The sequence below is a fragment of the Rhinolophus sinicus genome, chromosome 11, assembly GCF_057876585.1.
Source record: "Rhinolophus sinicus isolate RSI-liver-muscle chromosome 11, RSI-T2T, whole genome shotgun sequence".
Classification (NCBI taxonomy): Eukaryota; Metazoa; Chordata; class Mammalia; order Chiroptera; family Rhinolophidae; genus Rhinolophus; species Rhinolophus sinicus.
Window position 1 is genome coordinate 24,033,730 of NC_142511.1, and position 11,899 is coordinate 24,045,628.

At 41.8% G+C, this 11,899-nt stretch overlaps 1 protein-coding gene across 2 annotated transcripts; it reads left to right on the top strand.

Annotated features, from left to right (window-relative positions):
* The first annotated feature begins 290 nt into the window (after positions 1-290).
* On the top strand, positions 291-8,532 carry PPP1R15B (protein phosphatase 1 regulatory subunit 15B). 2 transcript variants are annotated; one of them, XM_019711457.3, is made up of 2 exons: positions 291-1,991; positions 5,872-8,532. In XM_019711457.3, exons 1-2 carry the CDS (start codon positions 822-824, stop codon positions 6,100-6,102), a joined length of 1,401 nt encoding a protein of 466 aa, XP_019567016.2. In that variant the 5' UTR covers positions 291-821; the 3' UTR covers positions 6,103-8,532. The 2 variants fall into 2 exon arrangements, with proteins under 2 accessions (XP_019567016.2, XP_019567015.3); XM_019711456.3 differs by having other exon boundaries at positions 296-2,741.
* Positions 8,533-11,899: the final 3,367 nt, after the last annotated feature.

An 11,899-nucleotide genomic window follows, 5' to 3' on the forward strand; every position in this document is an offset into this window, starting at 1 on the left:
TGCACTCAACAATACTGAACACCAATACATGCAAGTCTAACACAAATGTGTACACTTGGGCGTGTACCAGGCCCTCAAAGGGGCTCCAGGGAACTTGCGGGTTATCTGGCACCGCTCCGTCCGCGCAGAGGGCGGGGCGCGCGCGGCCTCCCGGGAGGCCGCCCGGAAGCAAGCGCGCACGCGCAGCCCGGCCCGGCTGATGCAACCTCCGGCGCGCAGGCCGGATCTGCTGCGAGTAAGGAAGCCGACAGGGACCGGGCCGGGCCAATCAGCGGCCGCCCGGAAGAGCGCGGAAGGACCCGCCCACCCGACTCTGCGAGTGACGTTTGGCAGCGCTTGGCTGGTGGCGTAGGGCCCGTCGTCCTGGTTCCCGTCCGGTTGCCTCGGGGTGTCCGGCCTCGGCCCTGGCCCTGCGGCCATTTTAGCTCAGGTTTGTCCCCGAGCCTGCCTGCCTGGCCGCCGTCCTTCCCGGGCGCGCTGTGAGGGGCTTGGTAACGGTCCGTCTCTAGTGGCAAGTGGCGCCGCCGCCGCTGGAGGCCTCCGTATGGTGGAGAGGCCTCGAGCTGACTAGGACCCGTACTTCCCGGCGGGATGGGTGTTGTCGCCGCCGCTGTGTCCTGCGCCGGCCGTTCCGGACTCGGGCCTGCCGATTGTGGCCGAAGCCGCTGCCCTCTGTGGCTTTCCTGCTGGCCCGGGGCCCGGCCTGGGGCGCCGACAACGCCGCGAGGCGAGGCCGGGACCGTGTAGGCCTCTCCGGATCCTGTCCGAGCTCCCGCCTCCTCGTCCGCGTACCTCGCTGAGACACTGTCAACAGCCGGGCGATGGAGCCGGGGACGGACGGGCCACGAGGCGGGCTGGCGCCGCGGACGGGCCCCCTGTTCCGGCTGTCCTTCTTTCGTCGGCGCTCGCCCCCAAGCACCGTCAGGTTCCCCGCACCTCTTGTCGCGGAGCATCCCGGGGACCCCAAAACGGCTTCCTCTCCCCGGCCTGACGCCCGGACCAGCTACTGGATGAAGCTCCTTTCCCAGCTCTTCGCGCCTCTCCCCATCCTGCTTCAGAAGCTGCTGATTTGGAGCCAGCTTTTCAGTGGGATGATTCCGACCAGATGGATAGGTTACACCGGCGGCTACAGCGCCCTGAGATCCCCGAGAGCTCGGGAGGAACCGGCTGGCCCCGCGTCGCAGAAAGCGAGTTCGCTGCGGCTGGACCCCTCGGCCGACTCGACTGCCGGTCTCCTGGACTGGCCAGAGCAGGAGGTCCACTGGCAGCGCTCGTCCCCCGATCTAGAATTGGAACTGAAAGCCCAGGGAAGAGCCATGAACCCTGTGGCCCACGCATTGCTCCTGGAGCAGCAGCTGTGGGGAGTGAAACTGTTGCCGAATACCCTTCAAACCCTTCAAACCCGGCTGCTCTCTGACCGGGAACTTGGCCCTTTACCCTCCGGGCCTCGAAACCTTCAGCGCTTAAGCAATTTCGACGCCGTCTCTTATTTGCTGAACCCCGCTTATCTGGACTGCCCGCCGCTGGTAGAGCTCAGCTATCAGAACGGCATCGGAGGTGGCAAGCTAGTTGACTTGCAGACTGGAAGCTCAGAGAGCAGCTGTCTGCCTGAGGACCATTCTCATGGCCAGCCACTGAATGCTGAGATCACTTGCGCCTCGTGGCAGGGATGTCCACCTCTTTCTAGAGAAGGTCAGCCAGAAATTCACCATGTTCGCATGAAACGGTTGGAATTTTTTCAGCAGCCTATCAAGGGGCAAGCGTTACCTACCCCCGACCAAGATCATGGCTACCACAGCCTGGAGGAGGAACACAACCTTCTCCGGATGGACCCGGAGCCCTGCAGAGATAGTCTGACACCCTTTGTTCCCCCTGCTGGAGCCATTCCCGGAACCGCCCAGGAACCCACGGAGGAAAAAATAGAATTGACTAAAGAGGTTCCTCTTGCTTTGGGAAAACAGGGCCCTTTGGAAAGCTGTGCATCTTGTGAGGTACCTATGGAAAGAGAGCCAGGGGAAGACCAAATAACTGTAGCTGACTCCTCAGACATAGATGATGACCTTCCCGTTTCTGCCAGACCCGTGTGTAGTAACAGACTGATAGATTACATTTTGGGAGGTGTATCCAGTGACCAGGAAACAAATTCTGACTCAGAAGGTGTGGACTGGGATGAGGAAGCTGAGGATGATGGTTTTGATAGTGATAGGTCGCTGTCAGAATCAGACGAACAGGACTCTGAGGGGCTTCACCTGTGGAACTCTTTCTACAGTGTAGATCCTTATAACCCCCAAAACTTTACAGCAGCGATTCAGACTGCTGCCAGAATTGTTCCTGGGGACTCTTCTGACTCAGAGAAGGATTTGCCTGACAAGTCTGATCTAGAGAATTCTCTCCAGACTGGAAACCTTCTTGAGTCTCCTGACCATAATTCTGGGGAGGAAGATGACTGGGAATCTAGTACAGATGAAGCAGAGAGTCTCAAACTGTGGAACTCTTTCTGTAATTCGGATGACCCTTACAACCTTTCAAATTTTAAAGCTCCTTTTCAAACATCAGGGAAAAATTGGAAAGGCGGTCATGATTCAGAGAGGCCATCTGAGTCCATTGTGGCCATTTCTGAGTGTCACACCTTACTGTCCTGTAAGGTGCAACTGTTAGGGAGCCGAGACAGTGAATGTTCAGACTTGGTACAGGCTGGGGTTCTTTCTGGAGAAAGACATACGCATATCAAGAGAAAAAAGGTTTGTTTCTTTCTTTTAACCTGCTTAATAATTTGTAAGAACTGTTTTGATGTGGTTAAATATAGCAGAATGCCTTTCCTGGAGGCATAGTAGTGCATATATTTGAAGAAGGCCTCTAAATGTCTTTAGTCCATATACTCTGATTAGAAATGATCCCCTTTTTTCTCTCCAGTAGAATGTTTCTGTCCAAATCGGAGATACCAGTGTATAGATAGATGGTAGGAAAGTGCCATTTTCGTTTGAGTTGGCAGCTCTGCGCTATTTTCCTACAAGTTTCAACTTTTCACTTTTTTAAGGAACAGAAACATTAAACCTTGGGTGTACATGATTTAATTTTTTCTAGAGATAGGGAAAGTCAAAGTATAGCCATAGCATTTAACAATATTGTTAAGGCAGTATGTCATGGTAAGTGTCTTCATTCCTGTCCATTAAAAGCCAAAGAGATGATGGTGCCAAGGAGCAAGTCAGACTCGCCTGGTTTTTGCCATGAAAGGAAATATTAATTTCAGTATTAAAAAGTTTGTGACATGTATATGATTTTGATTAACGGCCAAAAACAATACAGGAAATAGTATGCCTTTTCTTTAAGAATGCAATACTAGTTATCATTGGCTACCTGTTGGTTAATAGTCATGTAAAACAATGATGATCATTTATGTGGTTTATCTTAAGTAGTTGCTTTCTAGTCCCAGGCTAGTCTTAAAATTTCATGGAACATGTCCTCTTACAACACATTGTCAAGTTAACCTTATTTTGGCAGTCTTTTGAATTGCTTTATTTTTTTTCTCTATTGTTTATTCAGCTAAAGTTACTAATTGGAGAGAAATCCTCCCCAAACACACAGGGTACCTTTTATTGTAGAGGAAAAGATTCTTTAGTTACCCGTACCTTTATTTGGACAGAGAAAGGAGTGGGTGAATTATTATTGACCTCAGATTCTGCAGCATCAGGGAGTTTCCAGTGGACAGGACCCTCATCCATTGGTTCCAAATGTCCAGTTTAATACTTTGAAACTATTCCTGGTGTAGAAAATACATCTAAATGTGGTACACTTATGTCTTACCTGTAGATGCAGAATAAGTCATGTTAAAAATTAAATTTTAGGGTTGGCCGGTTAGCTCAGTAGGTTAGAGCACAGTGCTGTCCCCACATGGGCCAGTGTGAGCTGCGCCCTCCACAACGAGATTGAAACAATGACTTGACTTGGAGCTGATGGGTCCTGGAAAAACACACTTAAAAAAAATTAAATTTTAGTTTACTTCTCTGTAAATGTCATCATCAAAGAGCTTTTCTCTCTTTTTAAGGGGCCCCTGACAAAATGACCCTTTTTGGTGAATAGGTAGGAAACAAAGTCAAGCAATGGAATAAGCACTTGACACCTGGAGTGCTGCTGTGTTCCCTTCTCCTGAGTGACTAGGGCCAAGAGATTTGGGAACACAGCCAAACCTAAGAAGTAACTTGACCTCTCATGGCCTTGAGTCACTCATTTATCTGATCGGAATAATAATAATCATATCGTATGACTTATTGCACGATTCAAATGAGATGAGTAAATAAAACTAATAATTCATTGCCTTTCCTATAAATGGTAGCTCTTATTGTTTAGGGACAATTGCATGTCTCATTTTAGCTCATTGAGTAAAAATGGGATGAGTCGAGTAGGTGTGAGACTGTTGATTAAACTAGAGGCAACATTTATAAAATATGTCTAAATATGCTAAAATTATTTGACATCCTTTGACTATTTGACATTCTTTAGGTATATGGAAATGATGGGTAGTGCTTAATTCTTAAAATGAAGCTTTCAGATCTGGGAATTGAAAATGCTTTGTGTCGTGGTATAACATAGTGTAGATTGTAGAGCCAGACTGAAGGCTGAAGTCCCAGTTATGCCATGAAGAGGCTGTGTGATTTGAACAAGTCAGTTAACCTGTACATCTGCTTCCTTGTCTGTGCAGTGGTGATGATGATAGTGTGTGCCCTGTAGGGTTGATGTGCGGTGAATGAGATAAAAATTGGTGCTTTGAAAAGAGCCTGGTGTATGGTAAACACTATATAAATATTTATTGTTATTTATCTTAGTGACACAATGAATAACACTAGAATGCAATATCTAGTAAGGGGTTGCATACCTACTAATTGTCCTCAGGGGCATTTGTTGGCCTGATGTAAAGGGAATGAATGTAGTGGGCCACAGTGGGATTAGCTGATGTAACTATTGAATATGATTTAAAGCAAGTACTCACTTACTTTTGGAGTTTGATATCTTACAAAGAAACTTCTATATTAGAAATTAAGTAGGGTCAACAGGGCCTGTCACTCATTGCCTGTGATCATGTATATAATAATACTCACAATTTCATGTATTAGGTTGGTGCAAAAGTAATTGCGGTGTTTGCAGTTATTTTTAACCTTTTAAACCGCCATGACTTTTGCACCAACCTAATGTATACTCTTAGCGTGTAGCATATTGAGAAGGAATACAAAGAGGGTTTTTTATCTTAACTACAAAGTCTCTCATAGTAATGTAGCCTTAAAGATATGTTAATTTTGCTGCACTTTAAGTATCTTTCGCTTCTGTATTCTGATTATAAAAGTAATATAAGAATAATACTACACGTTCATGATTCAAAAATTGGAAAGCATTGAAGTGAAATTTCTTTTAAAAAGGAAGAACAGAAATAAGTGAAGAGTTTGTCAAAACTTTTGTGCTATTATAAAAGCAGTCACTTCCAGGTATATATTTTTGAAACATTTCTCATTTTAGAGGAAGAGTATCGTGACTATTTCCTTAAGGATTGAAAAAAAAAAGTAAGGATTAATAACATCAGGAAAGTCACAGTTCCCCATCTGGATTCATTTTATTAACATCAAAAACCAAGAAGAGGTGGGAGGATGACAAGATGAGGGATTGGGGATGTGACTGTGTGTGTGTGTATAAGACATTAAGATGGCATTTGTCCACTGTTTTATTCAGATGTCATCTAGTCAAAACTCTTAACTCCCATTTATAGCTGAGACCAAATATTCTTGTAAGATATTCAATATTCTGAAAGACTAAAGGGTTAATTACCTCAATGATGATTGTAAGATCCCAGAGAGTGATTAAAGTTAGTCTTTGTCTTCATAGGTAACCTTCCTTGAAGAAGTTACTGAGTATTATATAAGTGGTGATGAGGATCGCAAAGGACCATGGGAAGAATTTGCACGGGATGGATGCAGGTTCCAGAAACGAATTCAAGAAACAGAAGATGCCATTGGCTATTGCTTGACATTTGAGCACAGAGAAAGAGTGTTTCATAGACTCCAGGAAACATGCTTCAAAGGACTTGATGTTTCGAGCCACGTTCAGCTGATTTGATAGCCGCTGTCCCTAGCACACACTAACTCTTACTTGAGAGAGGTTTCTTTTCAAACAAAAATTGGCAGCTGTCCTTTGACTTTTTTTAAAGAGGATATGTGACTTGGATCCAGCGACCTTATTTAATATTGTTTTGCAACATATCCCACTCAGAAACGTTCAGGTTTGAAGCCAAACCCTGATAATAAAGGATGAGGTGGTGTGATTTCTAATCCTCCCCTGTTTTGTTTAGTTGGATGTGTTTTTGGATGTTTGCTTGCTGCGGTGAAAAGGGAACCTTTTAAGGTGTAATTTTGTACTTCCAAAACTTATTTTCTTGGGAAACAGTACAGGGTTCAAAGCCCATTTTCCATTTTAATTTAAATGATGTATACCTGTCTAAAAACTTTGGGCTCTTTTTTTTTTTTCTCTTCAACATTCAGAAATTAATGGATTTTTATGTTTTCTCTATATTTTCTTAGTGCTTTGGCCCATCTACCTTAAGGCTAAGAAAATAATCTTGCATATGCTACCAACTTAAGGTACATTATCTTGTGTAACTTTTTTTTCCTTCTAAAAATGTCTTGTGTTGAAAATGTGTGGTAGGTGTTTATTTCTAGGTTAGGTTCTACCTAAGATATTTCCAAGGACTGACACAAAACCTTCATGTGTGGTAGTCTCTGCTACTTTGGGAAAGCTGCATCTTTTCTGCCAAATTTTAACACCTAATATATTTAATTTCTGTGCAAACTGTTTGTTGGAGAGGGTTCTGTATATGTTATTGTAGTTTCCAGTTGAATGGCTCTTTCAGCAGACAGAAATTGTTGTAAAAGACACCAGAAAGTAATAATTACATCAATAATTACATTAATTTTTTAAAATTAAAAGTCTAGAATTTTCCTAGGAAGAAGATAGGACAAATCAGAGCAATTTGGTTTTGTTTTATATGCTGTCAACAGAAAACCAGTGTTACTGATATGCCTCGGCACTGTCACTTTTAAAACCTGTCAGGGTGACACTGTAAACTTGGAAATGGGCAGTTCTGAATTTTCCATTTTGAAATGTAAATACAGGCTTCAGTCAGTATCCAAGTTTATTGTGTTCTATAGTTTTAATAATGAGGGAAGTAATAATGAGAGAAGAAGGGCTATACTTTCAAGAAAGGATAGAGCTATAGATTTAACAACCAGAAAGTCTTAATATCTAAAGCCCAAAGTTTACTTTGAATCCAGGTTTTTGCAGTGACTGGTTGTGCTTGGTTCATTTAGGCAGGTCTACATGGCGTGCATCTGTTAGGTTGAGGGAATGTTAACCAACTCCTTAATGGTCTATTTTTACTCCACGTTTTTCCTGTCACAGGTAGTGGAAAACATGAGTATAGAATAGATGACCTCTTAATTTTGAACTTGTTTCAGTGTGAGGACAATTTCTCATCAGAAGTGCTTGCAGGGTTACTACCTCAGTTTATAATCTACCTGCTCTTTATCTCTGTCTGGTTTGCTCTAAGAACAGCCTGCAGTGTTTATACATATTCATACATAAACACACTGAGAGTGCAGCAACATAAAGGTTGGTCAGATTTTTGCGGAGTCCTTAGTGTTTTCTGCACCTCCACTTTAGGTGATCACAGAGAATGCATTCACAGAACTGGGGAGGACACCGTCAAAGCAGGCTGGTTGCAGGTACCAGTTATGTCAGGTGGAAAGAAGGCATTGTTTGCCTTGAAGGAAGTGTTTTAAAAATGCATAGGCATTCTTTTAAAAGCAGAATGAAGTATACTATTTTATGTCAGATACTTAGGTTGTGTTTTGTGTTTCTGAAATCTAGCACCCCTGCCTATGTGAAAATAATGGATATCTTTACATTGATTGGATTGTGGGAAATTGTTCCCTTGGGTTCCAACCTCAACTTCACTACCAAATGAGTAAAATCTTGGTTAACAATTCTTCCATTTACTACCCTCCTCTAAAAGAATGATCAGAGGGTGATGAGAAGGACAGAAGGGACCATTTTTAGGTTGGATAGAAGACAAAAGACAATTCTTGCCAGTTTAATCCCAATCCTAGTTGTTAGAACAAAGTTAAAGCTCCACCATCTTAAGAAGAAAATCCTTGGAAATTTTAATTGAACATTTTAGACATTTAACGTCTTGCAACGGTGCTTTAAGTATCAGTGTAGCATATGAAAGGCTTTGTACAGACAGATAAAATTTCCGAGTGTTCAAATGTAATAACAGCACCTCTTCATCTTTAACTTGAAATCAAAACTATCAGATTTTATTTTTTTACAATTTAAGGAAGATGAAATTAGGGGACTAGAAGGCTTCTCTACAGACCAATGAGTTAAATGTAACCAGTTTGTTGGGATTTTGTAAAATTCTATTTGTGTACGTAACTTAACTAATCTGTAAATTGTAATAAATATATTTGATTATTAAATGTTAATGTGATATTTTGGTTCAGCTTTATATTTTAATGTTTCTTAGTATTTTATATGGGTTTTGGAATTACTAGCAGGATTTTCAGGATTAAATGAGGTATTTTTGTAGAAATACTTTAAACTTAGAGGTACTGAACAAATTTCTGGTTTAAAAAGGTTATGTGATACGTAAATTGCACCTCAGCTAATTGAAGGGCAGGAATGGTAATGGGATAAATATAATTGCAAACCACATTTTAGTAGTGGAAAGGAGAAGTTGGTTCTTTGAGTATGAAATGCCCCACTTCGAGACTGGGGATTAGAATGTAAAATTGGCCCCAGCTGTCTTCTGCAAAGAAAACAGTCAAATTAAAAGTGTTCACAGAAGCAGTAAAATTCATATGCTGGGGTTAGCATAGTGTTTCTCTTAAGTAGCAGGGAAATCTGCTCCTCTATCTTGTGCATTATTATTGATAACTATGGTATTGTGAACCGTGATGTTCTCTCCCATATACAGAATTGAATACATGTGATGGGAACATCAGAAAAAAACTTTTTACCCTGAGAAAAAGACAAACATTTGAGTTATAGCAAGCTTATTAATGGATTAAGGCATAATAGCACTCTTAATTTAGGTATTTGGATCTTCGTAGCTAATGAAGAAAAATTATTAAAGTTGTATTTCTGAACTAGAAGGAAAGAAACTTAACATTTAGTTGCAGATAATCAGTGTTTAGTACAAATTGAATTGACAGCCCCAGGTTACACTTTTTTTTTTTTACCACCTTGGGGTTAGTTTAAGCATTTTTGGGTGTCTTTTTCCAGGAAGATATATGAAAATAGCCATATTTGCATCAAGCCAGATTTATTATTATGGCTATCCCGATATTTTATAGAAATTGTACTGTGTTTTTTCTACTTTAATAGAAAGTTTAAAGCAAAATTTAAATAATTGAATTGCTGATAGTTACACATAGAATTTGGTGGTCTCTTGGAGACTTCCTTTGGATCCTTCTCTACATACCTTTTAAAAATAATGGAAATAATTTTTTTCTCATAAAAATATGTGTCATTTATTAAAGCAGCTAATACTGATATATGAAGGCATTCTCGGTATATTCTGAAAAATAAGTATGCTGTTCAGGGTGCCTTTTCGAGGTGAGAATCAGTTTCATTTTATGTGTAAAGAAATTTTGATGTTTCTTCATTCAACTGATTAGGACAGAAATGTCACCTGTTTGGAACTTGTCTACGTTGGAAGTTAGGATTCTTTCCTTATGCACTTGAATGCTCTGTGATCAATACAAAACAGCCTTTTTCTCCCTGGATTTGCTTAAGCAAGACTTGGTCAGTTATGACTTTAAAATACAGAAGCAGCATGATATCAAGATCTATAATAATAGATGTAATAAATAGGATAAATAGATCTAACCCTGCTCTGAGGATTCATCAAGCAAGCTTTCAATTAATATGTTTTAATGACAGGTTTAACATTTCGGAATTTAGAGAGATCGTTTTACACGTGGCATGAGGGCATAGGGTACGTGTTACTATGTAACAATTGACTTCAGTCACTTTTACCAGATTGGCAGACTCCTTAATCTCAGCCGGGTAAAACGGGGGAAATGGTTTCAGGAAAGTCGGTGGCTGGACCCGTGGGGAGAGTACCCTAGAGATCTAGTGAGAACATAAGGTCTAGAAAGCTGCACTGTAAGGGAAGAAGCTTTGAAACCATTGTTCTTTTCATCTTTTACCCTTCCCTTCATCTAAGTGCTGTCTTTTTCTTCCAGTTTCTTCCTGCCCTTGCTGATTTTTTTTTCAGTACTGTTTTATAGAGGCTTACGTGGAAGAAGGAGATGAGGACCTTCATAACGAGAACACAATCGCCAAGGTGTGTGCTCATTAGAGAGACTTTGCATCAACGAGACAGGATCCCACAGAGTTCTTCACTCTGCAGAGCTTCCTGCACATTTCCCTACCGGAACATTAGGTTAATATACACGTTTTGAGACTGCAGTAACTTTCAGAAATATCCCACATATGTTCAGGGTCAAAGTAAAGCTGGATTATGCTGCTTTGAGTTAGGCCTGCTTTTCCTAATGGAGTTCATACATTGGCTCTGAAAGCAAAAATAAGAAAGGAGTCCCACAACGGTTTTGAAAAAGGCTCATCTGGTGAATGTTCTGGAATTGTTGTTTTCAAATTTCATAGTGGAAGACTAGCTCCTCTTGGGATTTCAGATATCTCCAAGACACCTCTGACAACCCTATACCCCAACCCCTCCTTTTCTTCTCATTTCACCTAAAATTATGTTCACTCTGACCTCATCTTGTTAACATTTTTACTTGTTTCTTGTCTGCCACCACCCTTACTAATCTGTAAACTCTGAAAGCAGTAACCTTGTGTGTCTTGCATACTCTGAGCCCAGAGCCTAGAGCTGTACTTGGCACATCATAGATGGTCAACAGATATTTACTGAATGAGTTAATAACTTGCTTCACCTTATCTAGCCTTTATTGAGATTTCATCAACATGGCCATGTCTGATTAGAAACAAGGGTGCACAATCATAGATGATGTAAAATCACAAGGACTGAGTCACAGACGCACAGGTCCTTAGCGTAAGCTCTGAATTTGTAGAATGTAATTACAAGTTTCAATTTGGATAGGGATACCACTTCAGTTAATTTGAATGTTATTAATAAGGTGCATGTTAACTGATGAGTTTAATATGTGATCAAATCAGCTGAGGCCATTCTTTTCTGGAATTAATATTCTGTACTGGAGTATGAAAGTATTCAAAATGCTTCCCACCACACCAGAGATTTCAGTTCTACTCCCTTGTGGCAAAAGGTTGGCTTTGGGTTGCTAGAGATGCTCTGTTGACTCCACTAGATGGCGTTACTATCTCGGAGTGCGTCATGGATCCTTGTTACTACTAAGCTGATGGCTATCGCTGGCTTGGAGGCTGTTCCTGGTGTAACAAGCTGGAAAACCTCCCTGCCCTGCCCGTTCTAGGGCTGTGACTCCGAACGGGCTGTGACTCCACCTTTTTATGGTAACTACCCAGAAGTGGAGGCTGTTCCTTATGTGAGAACAAAGATTTGTATTTGAACACAAACGAGTGAATTGATTCTTCCTGATATACACGGAGGGAGAATAAAATGAACATAGTGAGGATTTAGGGTAGTGGAGGTGACATCTAAGAGGTTGATGTAGGGATATTTGCTGGGTTTTGTGCATTGGGGTTTTTCCAGTTAGGGCTTTATTCTCACTGAACTATTTAAATGCTCAGCATCCAGCTTTGTTGCATGGCTGTGCATCAGACATTCTCCATGAGAAGAGAGGGTGCCACACTGCTCAGGACATGGAGAATCACTGTCTAATTAGAGTTGTGCATG